The sequence below is a fragment of the Calypte anna genome, chromosome 13 (genome assembly GCF_003957555.1).
Source record: "Calypte anna isolate BGI_N300 chromosome 13, bCalAnn1_v1.p, whole genome shotgun sequence".
Taxonomy (NCBI): domain Eukaryota; kingdom Metazoa; phylum Chordata; class Aves; order Apodiformes; family Trochilidae; genus Calypte; species Calypte anna.
In genome coordinates, this window is record NC_044259.1 from 465,963 (window position 1) to 480,771 (window position 14,809).

General features: G+C 39.7%; 1 protein-coding gene across 1 annotated transcript in view; it reads right to left on the reverse strand.

The window, feature by feature from the left end:
* SLIT3 (slit guidance ligand 3) overlaps window positions 1-14,300 on the reverse strand; it is a 433,718-nt gene extending 419,418 nt beyond the window's left edge. Inside the window, 1 exon segment of the mRNA XM_008503402.2 lies at window positions 13,704-14,300. Coding sequence (XP_008501624.2) covers window positions 13,704-13,888 — 185 coding nt within the window. The 5' untranslated portion in view covers window positions 13,889-14,300.
* Between the last annotated feature and the right edge of the window lie 509 nt (window positions 14,301-14,809).

Genomic DNA, 14,809 nt, shown 5'->3' on the forward strand with positions numbered 1-14,809 from the left:
GGCAGAAAGTAAATTGCTTAATTTCAGTTCTCCTTCTAGAAGAAACAATTAGTCCATTTGGTTAAAGCCCTTCATTGTCAATTAAGTCTCCTAGAGTTAAGCCTCCCTTTCCAAGCACTCTCAGCTTCCCACCTGGCACTTCTAACAGCAAATCTGAACATTCACTAATGTCCAATAATGTTATGGCAGTCTGTGATTTGATATCTCAGTGACAAACACAAGTAAATGTTAGATGGGTAGAACATTGGAAAACAATGAATCCATCTTAAATCTATCTTAAATCCATGAAGATAGATATGAAATGAGTATCCATACAACATGAAAATGACCTGCTATCTAAGGAGGAAAGAATACACAGCACCAGGTGCAACTGCACTCAACCCCTCAGATGTTTTTTATTATATTAATAACAAAGAATTCAATAAGAACAGAAGATAAGCTACACACTGTATTTAAAAAAAATTAAGTGCCATACACTTCAAAAGACAGCTCTTACCCAAGTTACACAGCACTGGGATTCTTTCCTTTCCCACTGCTTTATAAACAAGGTATGTATGTATCTGCAGACATAGAACCTCAAACAGAATTTAGTTTCTGTTCCTGGTAAGCTTTCCAAGTGGCTACTGCATTCCAGGTCAAAGCTATAATCTGTGTCACATGTGTGACTGTCACCACAAAACCCAATGCTCTGAAAAGACTCTTGACTGAGCCAACACTCCACGTCATCTACAAGTAGGGTGCTTCTCTTCCTTATTTGTTGGTATTGTCCAACAAAGAATGCATAAAATTTGTCTCACAGAGAGCACTGCTCTTAGGAATTAATAAAAATCCCCATTGATCACTCAGAACCAAACAGATCAGAATGCAACACACCATCTAGAAGCTGCATTAAGGCAATGCTCAGCTAGGAAACAATTCATGGAACTCCCAAAAATTCCCAGAGAACAGAAGAACAACTGATCTCATAAATTTAAGAGCCGGTTTTTAAATATAGCATTAATTCTTTGTAATGATAAACTTATAATACACTCAAAAGTATTTATTTTAAACCATAAATCAACTTGACAATAACATACAAAATGTGGGAGCTAAAATTCAAGTGATAACAACTGAATCTGGATTCCTTAGTCTAAGGACTTACTGATATTTTTCATTAGCCCAGTTCCTCTCTGTAACTCAAGCAGCATAAATTTGTGTGTTTGGTCATTGCACTTGTGAAGGACTTTGTTGATCCAAACAACCTGTTAGAATGACAGCTCCACCATCCCTTTAAAATTTTCCTGTTTCATTTTCATTTCTTTTCACCATCCCAATCACTACTCCAGATACCCATGAGCACCCCCACAGCCCCAGACACTGACACATCCATTTACACAGGCAGGGTAAACATTCACTTGGCTACTGCCCTGCAGAAACTGAGAGCCACGAGCAATACCTGCTTGGGTTTTTATGAAAGCTACCTGCAGGGTCAGAGGCAAAGGGTATTTCAGTAAAATCCTCCTGTTTAAAAGTACTTTTGTCCTTAGTTGGGGAAAATGCTAACAGGACAAAAATCCATTTCCATGCAGTGATGTGTGGACCTTTAGGCTACTGCTTGCAGTTTTTACACATGCACTGTTTTTGTTTTCACCATCTTGCAGGGTTTCTGCTATGACTTAGTTTGTCTTTAATGAGTATGGACTGCCACTAGCCTCTGAGCCTTAAAATACTACAATTCCCTACAGAAAAGGCTTGGCAATTCTCTCATGCCTTCTATCCAAAAACTTCAAAGTTACTACGATAAACTACTCAATTATAACACTACCCTAAAACCCTCTGGCAGCACAATCTGCATATCTTCTGATTTAACATATTTCCATCTCAAGTTTTGCAATGCAGGAAATGAAGTCCTGGGAGTGGATTTTTATTAAGTACACAAAATCCATTTCTTTCCAAATCACTTGGACAAGTACAAACATCAGTTCTAAGGAAGATTAATAACTCCAAAATCACATTCAGCTGAAGTAATTTTATATTTTTAAGATGAAGATGGTACATTCTACCTTTATACCCAACATTTTTTTGTAAGTTATTCTCTCTTTTTAAAAGAGATGACCTTGCAAAAGAGCCTTAGAAATTTGGGGTGGGATTTTTTTGTTTGGTTTTGGGTTTTTTGATTGTTTGGGGTTTTGTTTGGTTGGTTTTGGTTTGGTTTTTTCTGGCTTCTAGGAGGACCCACACTCCTAAAACATCCCACATTCAATAGGAAGAAAATACACCAAGTCAAGTCCTCCATCTGGGAGAAGATAAGCCCAGACAACAATTACAGCTGGGGCACTGAGTGACCAGGGAGCTGCTTTGCAGAAAAGTACCTTGAAGAGCCACTGGGCCAAGGATACATCCATAGTGTCCATCCTTGCAGCAGTCAAGGCCACCCTTGACCAGACTGCCCTAGCAGCAAATTAGTCAGAAGGATTTAAGAATTTGACAGAATTCACTCATCTGTTGAATTCTAGATTTGTGATAGTTTATCTGCAGCATTCTAACCAGTTTTAGGCTCTCCAAGTACAAGAAAAGCACTGATGGATTGCAGAGAGTGAACAAAAGGGTCAAGAGATCATGAGGAAACTGAGGCAGACACTTGGGCTTGCAGAACTTCAGTGAAAGGTTTGCAGGAGATCTTCCTGCAGTCTGTAACTACCTAGTGGGTAGGGGAATAAGGACTCCCTGCCCTGATCTGCAGAAAGATCAAGCTGTATGTCAAGGAACATGAGTAAAGAAAAAAACCAACCTCCTGTTCTTGAAAGGATTCAGAAACATTTTGCATAGCTGCAACAAGTGCTACAGAAATCAGGTTAACATGGGGATCATGGGGATTATTGCTTGCTATCCATGTTACACCAGAATAACAATAGGCTTATGATCCAACATATAATAATGTTTGTGGTTATTGGCCAGCACCACATGCATCACACTGGACAGCTTCAGTCTAAAATAATTTAAAAACTAATTAAATAGTGAAGCAACAGCTTGACCGTACAAATTCAGTGCTGCAGTCCATCCTGTGTTTGTAACACACATGATACAGAACTTAAATAAAAAACATTTAAAGAAAAAAATTAGATCATTCCTTCTGGTTATAGAAGGCTTTCAGCTGTGACCCCCCCAGTTTTCTTTTTGTCTGAGCAACAAGAAGAGTAATTTTAGAGGTTAAGTGCCCTCATTTTGTGGATAAGCTATCCATTCTTAAGCCAATTATAGTAATGCTTGGTTAAAACCCACATTATGTGTTAAAATCATCTGGCACAGCTTGCAGCCAATACATTTCTCTCCTCATCCTTATAAAACTATGAAAAATTACTTGGCAAACTAAAGGTGTTAAAAAGCACCATGAAAAAACTACCTTTTTGCAACTTGTGCAGTGGCTGAAAGCCCCATTGAGTAGATTGCTGTTGAAAGTCATACCTTGCAGAAAGCAGCACAATGGACTAATGCAACTACTTAGTTTCTTCCAGAGAAATACATGTTTCTCCTAGCTTGCTGGAACTCCTGGCTATTATTGTATTTTGCAGATTTTTTTGTATTTGAAGTAACTACTATGCTGGCATAGTAATGTTCTAACATTCCTCATGCAGGGAGGGTACTTTGAAAATGGACCAGGGCTTTTTATTAAGGTCTGCAGTGAGACACACAATGATCATAAACTGAAATAAGGAGATTCTGCCTGTTTGTGAAAAATCCTCCCTTACCACAGGGCAGTCAAGCTGTGGAACAGATTGCACGGAAGTGCTGTGGCTTTCAAGACCCAATCAGACAAATCCCTGTGTAACCTGGTCTGACTTCTGTGAAGGTGGACAAGGAAACCTCCCCAAATCCCTTCCAAACCTAAAGAGTCTATGATAATATATTTTATACAAAGAGATGGTTTTGTTCTGGCTTTTGTTTTAAGTGGAAGTGAGAGGCTACTACAAAGCTTTATGTTTGTAACACAAACACCAGTATAGAAAAATACCTTAAAATACAGTTGCTACAGAAAAAGGCTTTAATAGGCAGAAGGCAGGATGTGGATGGTACAAAGAGCAAATACAACACTGTGACATATTAGCCCAAGCAGATTTTTCATTCACATGAAAAAATAAAACAAGGGTAACAGATGCATATATAAAACTTCATTTTTTCCTTACTTCTTCACAGTTCCCGATTTTATTTGATCATTCTTACTTAAAACTTGTATAACTGTACCTTCATCTTTCATGTCCAACATGCACCAGCTGGTTGTATAGACAAGAAGTGGTTACATAAGCCCAGGGCTATTCTAACAAACACCAAGCAGTTATTCAGGGAGAAATCAGACAATGTTCAACACTCTTCAGGCTGTATTTACACTTAACTATCATACAGACAACCTCATCACTATATGGGTAGGTATATGCCTGCACTTCAATTTTTGCCATTTTTGGACATTAAGGGTTTCCTAGATTAATTCACTTTCACTATCTCCAATACCTTGCAAAACAACGAAAAATACATCCTGTGAAAACAGAATTTCAGAAAAATCTCAAGATTTTCTCAAAGATACTTCTTACAAGTATAAGCATTCCTCAGAGTTAACATCATAACTAAAATTTATGGCAAATATTTATAGTTCCCAAAATATTAATAATTTCTACAGGATGATTATGCCAATTAAATATTAACTTCTAGAGGAGACTGCAATACAGTGAGAAACAAGGACTGATGACAGATGCAGTTTTTCTAAGACTCTTCTCCCCTGTCTGTTTTTTGTCAGTTTTGTTTGCTTTAATTCTGTACACCATTAACCACAACAAGCTCAGGTGGCAAAACAAAAAAGAAAAAAACCTGCCTGTAAATTTCAGTGAAATCCATCTTTCTTTATTACAGTGAGACAGTATCTGATGTCTGAATTTAAGTCTGTATTTCACTTTACTATGTGGCATATGACTGAATCTAAGTCAAGAAATTGCTGTCTGTTTAAGAGCTCTTCACTAATACAAACAATTGAATGGTAATGACTTAAAATACTTCACACCTGCTCCTGACTGTTGTAATTCTTGATGACTTGGGAAAAAGTTCTACCAACAAAGCTATTTCTTCAGTGAATCTGACATGAAAATCAAGCCATGATTTCATTTCCTTGCTCACTCTCAGACATGCACAGACTGGAATCTCTTGTCAGGAGATCTTTTACTGGACAGTTAATAGACATCTTTTTTTCATGTTTGGGGTTTGTTTTTTTTTTTTCAGTTTCCCAGTTTTGTTTTGATTTTTTTAATTTACAAACCATCCAGTTTCACCAACTCTATCCCTCCCAAGAAATACCACACTGAACAGGCAAGTCTGCCTTAGCCACTGCTGAACAAGGAGTTGCAGTGAAAGATCTGTAGGCAGTTTAAATCTGTAAAATAAGATCTTGATATGCTGAATTCCCTTGAACAAGTTAGCATCCACATGTTACAACCAGAAGTAATTTCTTTTATTCTCAAGCTGATTGCCACCTTTCTTGTTTCCTACACACACACCTTTTTTGTTTTCAGCAGCTGGCCTGCTGGAGTGAAGTTGAACCAATTTCACAGTGTTTGCTAAACGAACAAAAATCTTAGGTTTTCCAAACAAGACCTGGCACACATATTTGATATTTCAATTTACTGAAACTACTCATGCTTATGAAACCAATTTGCACTAAGCCTAAAAACTATGAAAGAACAACCTCTGCAGATATCTATTGTATAAAACAAAAACATCAACTGGGAAGAATTTCCAACTTTTAAAAAGCTTATAAGCAATTAGCTAGAGAACTTTATAGGGGGAAAAAAAAACCTACAAAAAACAAAACAAAAAACCCAAAAAACCCCCACACCCAGAAACCAAAGAAACCAAACTAAACAACCTCACAAAAATACATAAAACACTTTTGATTGCTCCATTTTTTTTTTTTTGCTGCCTTTTCATATGTTATATATTAAACCTCACAACTCCAATGGATCACTGGCCTGTTTCTCATACTTTCACATTCTTATCAGACTAACTTACATCCAGATGTGCACTTTCATCTTACTCTGAAGAACCAGCCTTTGCCTTAGGGCTTTATTTCCCAACAGCTACTTCCACTCCAGGAAAACGAGTTTTCTTTACTCAAGAATTTCACTTCCATGATTTGTTTGACCACTTTATCCTTCTCTCAAGCTTACTTTCCTACTGCATTTATTTAGGTATTTCAGAAATGCAAAATTGCTCCCCTGTACCATTTCCTCATAATTACTTCTCTTCTTTTCCTCCTCAGCTATATTCTTAAAACACCATCTCTAACCAGCTCTACCACTTCAAGATGGGAGCATTGCTCTTAGCACTCCAAAACTATTTGGGAGAAGCTTGTGACCCAGAAGTTCCCACCCTTCTAAGTGATGCCATAACCATTACCACCTTCACCAAAAAAGTTTCAACCAGGCTTTTCTGAAATTGGCATGTCAAAAAATGTACTTAATGTAATGCCTCATAGTCTAACCAAAACCATCATGCAGATCCACTATAAATTTGGGAAAGATTCACAAGTTGAAGTCCCACTAAAGTCCAAGCAAAACATGCTTCATGACTACAGAGAGGCACAAGGTATTTGAACTGCTTTCAAGATGCTGCTTTTCCTTTCTAGTATTTCTCACAGTCATATTTAAAGACTGCAATTGTTTTCATTTTAAAAAATCAGTAGTAAAAAATCAGAGCAGTACACATATATGCAGCAACTCATTTTAATGGGCTTGATATCACATTTGTTAAATGAGCTTTATATGCTCTGTATGATAACCTAAAACAGAGACAATGCTGACCCTTTGACAGACAAGGATTGTGTCTAGTCCAGTCTACTAGAATGCATCTATCCCTCTGCTTCCACCACACTGCTTCTGTAACAGAGGAAGGCTTCACAAAATAATGGGACAAAAAATTTATCTCTATAATGGTAACAGTTTCTGAATATCACTGCTCATCTACACATCTTAGTAACAGAAATGCATGGATAAACAGATAAACAAGCACCTCACGAAATCTTTGCCATGCTTCTAGTCATTCTCCCTGACATCATCCTTATTTCTCTCCAGAAGGCTTCCGAAAGTTCTCTTAAGCTTTTCCCTCCAAGCCTATTTTGAGTCCTTCCTTCCTTTCTCACATGAAGTTAGAAAATTGCTTTGTCTCAACTTGAAGGTGACAAACACTGCTCTGTCTTCCAGGAGCAAAAGACAAGCCAGACAGAAAAATGAAAATTCCTTTAGGAAGCTGTGAAACTGCAGGGCAGAGAATGTGCACACTGATTCCTACAGCTGCCATCATCACACCTCTCCAGAAAGCTGGCCTGACTTAAAACTAAGACATGATCTGCACTGGGGAGTCATTTACTCAAAGTCACACTTTCCCTTCAGTCCCTGGTTTTCAATACTAAGCCACAGCAATGCTTTACCTGGTGCAGTGTCTGCCTGGACTTCCAGAAAGCAACCAAGTGAAAGGACTGAGGCAGTAGGTAACTTCTGAAGAACATTCCACAACTTCTTCCAGAGGCAGAGACAATTCAGTAGTTGTAGTATTGCAAGACAGAGGGGTGCTTGTATCAGGACTGAAGTCCAGCAGCAAGCCTGAACATCACACAAGGCAACTGATTGTTTCAAGTTACTTTTGAATGGAAGAATCATCCACCTAATCACAGAGTTCACTACCACGTAGGAATTACTGGGTGGGGGAGAGGCAACTGACTTCTTAGATAGATTTGTTTAAATAAATAATTAAAAAAACCCCAAAACACACACACACACAAAATTACGTTTGCATGAAACTCTCCTTGAGGGGTCAGCTGCAGCCCTCAGCCAAAAGTAAAAGAGCTCAGTTCCAGTTCAGCCTTTGGAAAATGTATCTGAACATTACACTTCCCTCAGGAGGTGTAACATTTGGAAAAACAAAGAGTTGCACAGTTTCTCTTGACACATTTCAACTTTGAACTTAAAGCAGAACAGTTTTCCATTAATTTCTAGTGAATCAAGCGTAAGCCAACACTACTACAATATTAACCAACAGCCTTCTTTTGCCATCTTTGTTCAGCAACAATTTCATCTTTTAATCAAGGGAAAATGGATACCATTCGACCACTACCAGACCAAAAGCTATTCATCTGCAATGATCAGCTGCAGCAACAGGCAGCCAAGGGAAATCAAGCACATAAACTGCATCAAAAGTTATAGAAAATTTAAGCTTCAAATCACTTGAGCTATTAGGTCCTGGGAGAAAACACATCCTGATATAAGGTTTTTGAACTGTCCTTTTAGTAAAAAAAAAAAAAAATCTCAATTCTTAAAATACAATGGCTGAAACTTACTCACTGAATATCCTTATTACAACCAAGTTCTTATCCTCAAGCATCCTGCTATGTGGAACATGGGGAATAGCTTAGATACCACTGAAATGCAGATGAAAAATCATCAGATGTTAATGTCTGTGAAGTAGAGGGGTTTTTTAAGAATAAACAAAAAAAGAAAAACAACAAAAAAAGCACACAAAAATCCAAAGGGTCGGCAGTGACATTCAAAAAGATTATATAATATTCACTATGAAGGTCAAATGACTTCACAGCAAGCACTTTGGAGTTGGCTGTGTACACCACAAGGATTTTTAATCAGATTTTTGTATAAATAAAGAAGTTTAGGGCTCACCTATTCTTGGCCACACAGCCTACTTATATAGGTAAGCTACACTGACTTTGGTACACACTTCCTCAGACTCACACACACACAGAATTCCAGGGGAGAGGAAACCAATACTCATCATCTGTATTTTAGGATGTTTTAAATGACAACAGGTGTTCTTCAGGGGGGAATCTTTCACCAAATTCTCTTATTTGAATCAATGCTCAGCTGCAAAAGCCATTACATGAAAAAGTGGACAGCCTCAGAGTCACTCATTAAGAAATACTCCAGTCAGAAGTCTGGTCCCTTTCACCTCAGAGTCCAACCCAAACGTGTGCAACAAACACAGACAAATTGCCAAGGGCCACTGTTTGCTTCTGTAGCCAACATATCACATTAGTTCATTTCACCCTCCTTCCCATTACCACCATTTCAAAACAACGTACCAAATTCAATAGATCTAGTTTAGGGTCTGACCCGGTGCAAATGCACCATGTCCAGTCAAGCACAAGTAGTCAGTGTCCAAATTCAGTCACTCCTGCTCTCCCAGGATAAGGACCTCTAATAGCAAGTTCTTGGCATCCAAAGCCATGTACTCCACTTACTGACAAATGACCTAGGAAAGAGGCAAAAAAATAAAGCTCCATGCAAGGTTTTGGAGACTACTAGTACAGAAACAAATGAGTGGCAATCTCTAGCAGGAAGGATCCTACAAAACAGAATGTCAGTGTAAGAATCAGTATAATTACATTTGCATGTGTTTAACATTGCATTCTGCAGTAATTTGGAAGCATTCAACACAGAAGCTTAGATTTAATTTGGAAACAAAATTGAGGAAGTTGAGGACTTACTACAAACTAGTGCAACTTCAGCAGCTACATGCACCTAGGCCAAAAACACCATAATAATGTATTTGTATAAGAGAAACCCCAGACCACATGAAAACTCCAGAGTAAGCAGATGACTAAGCTTCTAAATTGCACCTAAATATGGACACACTCAATTTAGCTACTCAGACAAAGCACAGAACAGATTCATCTTGCAAGCTTTATCAATTTAGCTACGTAAAGACACCTTCAAAGCAGAAGGCTAACAATTAACATTGGGGAGCTATTAGTCACACAAGGTTCCCAGCCACTGAGTATAATTTCATCAACAGCTCAAACATGGCTGAATTCTCCAAATAAAATTTCATACCTAAGCAATGTGTTGTTAACAGACAGGGAGAGAAGTAGGTATGAAGGAAGGGAAAAACACAAAGGCTTGTGCTTGATGTTCAAACAGAAAGCAGCTACTGGCCCAAAAGACTTATGAGCAATTGTCTCCATGTGTCACTTGTTCCTTTCAGAGACCTGAAGGATACAGTTGTCAAGCAGGTGGCTTTGGTCTAGTCACTCCATTTACAAATCATATCAAAATTACCTTGGCTATCAGCATTATTGTTATAAAAAGCCATACATATAGTAGTTCACATAGGTGTACAAACTTTACACTGAGGAAAGTTCCATTGTCCCCTTTAAGAACCAAAGGGCTCCCAGGCAAACTCTGATTAGAGAAGCTGGATGAAGCAGCCCTAAGGAACTTTTCAGGAAAATAGAAGAGTCAAAAGATAGCTATTGAATTACTAGTTTTCTTCATAACACAAATCTATAAAAAATTTTTGGTAGGATGGTAAGTTACTTAAAAAACATGGAATGGATCAGTAAACACCACTATCAACCCACAAGGTTGGCTCTGTCCTGCTCACATGCAAGGTCCTATGTGGAGGATCACTTCCTGCAGTGTCAGGAGAAACCTTACACCTAAGTTCATGGCTGTCTCTTGCTATGTGACATGACTACTCTGAGGATTCCTTCTCTAGAACGGAGGTTCAATGGAACTTACTCCTGGGAAATGACAGATACTTCTTTTCCTACCTATTTTCTCCAGACAGAATATTCTCTTAGTGCAACAGCATACACTGACCTCTTTTTAGCTCTTCAGAAAACCTAACAGAGCAAAACCTTTAATCTGCAGCACACAATTACAAGCCTGCCACAGAATGAAATAACAAGCTAAAAACTGTAACACAAGACTAGACTTACTTGCTATATTTGTAAAGTGGCAATTAAAAATGAATTTATGTTAAAAAGTTTCTATGTTCACTGGTTAATCTGTGGATTCCACTCAAGACAAAAATCACAGGTACAACTTCAGGAAGACTTACTCCAAAGCATTCAAAAAGATGAGCAAACATGCATCACATTTATCGTTTAGAATCACTGAATCAGTAATGGCATTTCAGGTGACACCAATTTCTTGGGGTATCAGGAGATGATCACTGGTTTATCTCAATAATTTCTTTTCCTCCAAAAGATATTTCCCATTGTTTATTTAATGTTATATTTTCAGATTTTCCAGGGTGTCATATTAACACAAATTTAAATAATACTTAACTTGGCTCCACTAGCCCAAACATTCTGTAACATTTGTACGAACATAACACTAAAAGCTTAGTGGCAAAATATTTTAAGTGGTGCCATTAAATGTCTTATTAATTAAAGGAAAGTTTTCAACTTGAACAAGTATGCAAAATTCATAGCTCAAAAGAATGCCCAAAGAGAAGACCTTTTCACAGTACACAGGTCTAAAAAAGTCACTTGGTGTGTGGCCACCAATAAACTTGTTAAAATTATTTTCCCAACATATCGTTTGTCTGAGGTTAGAAGTATCTGTTGTTTCAGATATGATACATTTGGGTTTATTTACAAGTTAAACCAGTTAAAGACTACAGATCAACCCAGTGTAATGTCATAAATGTTACAGGTTGCCATGGACCACAACAAAAAAAGATACTCTGATAAACCCAATGGGTGACCGAGGTTTCACCTAGGAGCAAAATTTACACTCAGGGAACTATCAGGTCATCTTCCCTCTACTGCTTACATTAGGAAATTCAATTTAGTGCAATCAGTAGAAGTCTAGAATGGAAAGAATTGATGCACACAATTGATACACACTTGAAATGAAGACAAGAGTGACTACTATAACAACTGAAAGGATCATAATAAATAATAAATAAAAATTGAAGACAGTATTTAAAAACATGGAAAACCATGTTACTACAAAACCCTCTCTATACTGTTTCCACAAGGTTTCAGACAAAACGTTCCAACAATACACTAGTTTTTAAATAATCAAACCACACATCCAACACTGCTAAATCTCATACTTAAGAGAAGTACATCCCTAAGGTCAAATACTGAAACTGATTTTTGTGTAATAACTATTATAGTTCTTCATGCAGCCATTAATCTGAATTTTACATCTGTAAACACCACAAAGAACTTACCAACACCAAAAGCACAGTGACTGCACTCCCATTCTTTTTAACACTTAAAGTACCAAGGCTAAGGGAAGAAGAGAAGTTAACATTGCTATTAGGTACATTCTCACAATTGAAACCCAGTGACAACAGTAATCCATTCCCTTAAAATTTCAGGAATAACAAATTACCATTTTGAAATTCTTCTCAGGTAGCCAACTAATCTTGCATTTGCAAATCATTTTAAGCCAAAATTTAGAAATTTAATTCCAGCCTTTGATTCTTAAACCATGTGTAAATACACATCAACAATGAGGTATACAAACCATCCGTGTTACCACACATACTCTGACTGCCTTGGTTTATGACTTTAATAGCAGTTTGTCATGGGGTTGAGGTTTTTTTATCTCTAAACTGCTAGGCTGCTACCATCAATTTTAAAGAGAACACAGTTTTGAGGATGTAAGTTAAGCTTTCTACAACACTTGCATCTGAATAACTGTTAACACACAAGGGGTTATAAAAGGGAGACTGATAAGGTAACAAAACATTAAAAATGGTATAATAGCCTAGTAAGAAATCCTCATGTTGCTGCTCTCAGCACAATGAAACACATTTCAAAACAGTCAAGGATGCTATATAACTTCACCCTGGGATAGAACTTAGCCTTTAAAAGGACTTCACACATGCAAACTTTGTTTTCTTAGTAACCTCATCTAGATTGCTTGCTAGGAAAAAAAAAAAAAAACTCTTGAGAGATTGAAATTTCCACAGCTCTCTGACCCAGAAGGAAACACACTACGAAGTCAGGCCATAGAATCCACAGCATTCGCGTACAAGTTCAAAACCATTTAAAGTTCTCAGCTAAACGACATCAGGCACAATTCCTACATTTCCCTGAGGTCAGCTGAGGAGCCCAGCACAGAGCTGCTCTGAGGCTCTGTTTAACATTCCATTCTGGACATCCTCAGATCCAGCACCGGGCATTCTCTGAAGTGTACCATATGCTCTGTGTTAGCAGTGTCAGAGATGCCGTCCTCTGCATCCAGCAAGTGCCAGAACTGTTTTAGAGAACTCAAGCTGGCTTTGGGCTTTCTCCTCACAAGCTTGTTAAGCCAGGAAAAAAAGAGCCAACTGAAAACCTGGTGCAAACTTACACTGTAGAAAATTTACTAAGAACACATTTGTTGTATTATCCTGTGCTGATCATAAGCCCTGAAGTAGATCAAAAACTAAATAACCAGCTTCCCACAACAGTTTATTACAGAAATCAGAGGCTGCTCTAATGTGATTTTCAAATCCATTTTCAGTTGTTTATAGCAGCAGTCGATTTTTCCATGGTGATGAAGTCACCACACTGAGACACTGCTACCAACCACCAGGTGAAAACACCCGGGTTTCTAATCGCGTACCAAACTGGTGTTTGGATTGACAATGGTTGTTGCTGGGAGCATTCCAGGTAGAGCCCTATACTCTATTACATGTTAGCCACTGCAAAACCCAACCAGGTGGTACCTGAAAAAAAATGCAGAACTCTGAATGTTTTTTCAAGAAGCAAGAACAGCAGCATGCTAGCTAACTTCTAAAAAGCTCCTCCCCTTCCCTCCTGAAAACATTAATCCGTGTTTGATTACTGAAGCTGCTGTTAGGATGTACTCTGCACCGGCAGGCAGGTGTTAAGGCACTAATCCCAGATGCTTCCACAAGTATTAGAAGAGCCCTTAATGGTTTTTACTTACAGTCTCTCTGCATTCCTGGGAATATCCCTCGGTACAGTTTTGAGACCCAGTCCATGACAATCCACGTTGGAAGCAATACATGTGCATTTATGAGGGCATCCTCCAACAGGCATCCAACTCGCGGAGCTCCAAAAGCTCAAGATCATTCCGAGGCACAGAAACGCACTTCTCCCACGAGACAACATGGTTTCTTGATCACTTCAGTGGGTATAAAAGTGTGCGCAAGCAGCCGGCCCTTAAAGACGAAATGCCTCTGAGAAGAAAGGGAAAACAAGAGGCTCTTAGTACAGCCCAAGGGAACCCACCAATGCCATCACCGCCGGAGCACCAGCAAACCTTCAAAGACTCCTGAAAAGGTTATGTTAGGTGGAGGAAGGTGGGGAATTGCCTTTCGGGCTCGGGTTTCTTTCTGTTATCTACAAGCGGTACCAGAAGGCAGAAAGTTTAACAGAGCTGGAGCCAGATGCGTCCTCAGATGAAAGAGAAACTGGGAGTGGAAGTAAACACACAAAAACATCCATCAGAAACGGCAGCGGTCTCCAAAGCAGCCTCCTCCGCTCCGCATAGCCCCACCTGGGCCGGGCAGGTAACCCGCGGAGGAGATGGCTGAGAATTCAAAGCGGCCCCGCTGGAAGCTCCTCAGGCGCTGCCTCCCGCCCCTCGGCTGCTGCCGCTCTGGGCCCGCACCCCCGCGCCGGGGGCCGCCGGAGCCGGGACCGGGGAGCTGCGAGGAGCGGCGGAGGAGGGAGGCGGCGGCGTTCCCGGTCGCTGCTGCGCTGTCCGCCCGCTCCCCATTCACTGTGCATGGCAGCCGGGCGACCGCCCGCGGCACGGTGCCACCCCTCCCCCCTCCCAAAATATCACCCGCAACGCCCATTGGCTGCGGGGGCCCTGACGTCACCAAACTGCTCAACTTTTGGAGCGGAGGGAGGGTGAAAGTTTGGGGGCCGCGCTGGCCCCGGCGGGGCGGGGGCTCCCCGGGAGCCCCCCGCAGCCCCTTCCTTCCGCGCCCGGCGCCGCGGCGGGGAAACGCGGTTCCCATTGTCGGGGCGAGCCCCCTCCCCCGCTTCGGGTTTCGGAAAGGAATGTGCGGGCTGAAGCACAGG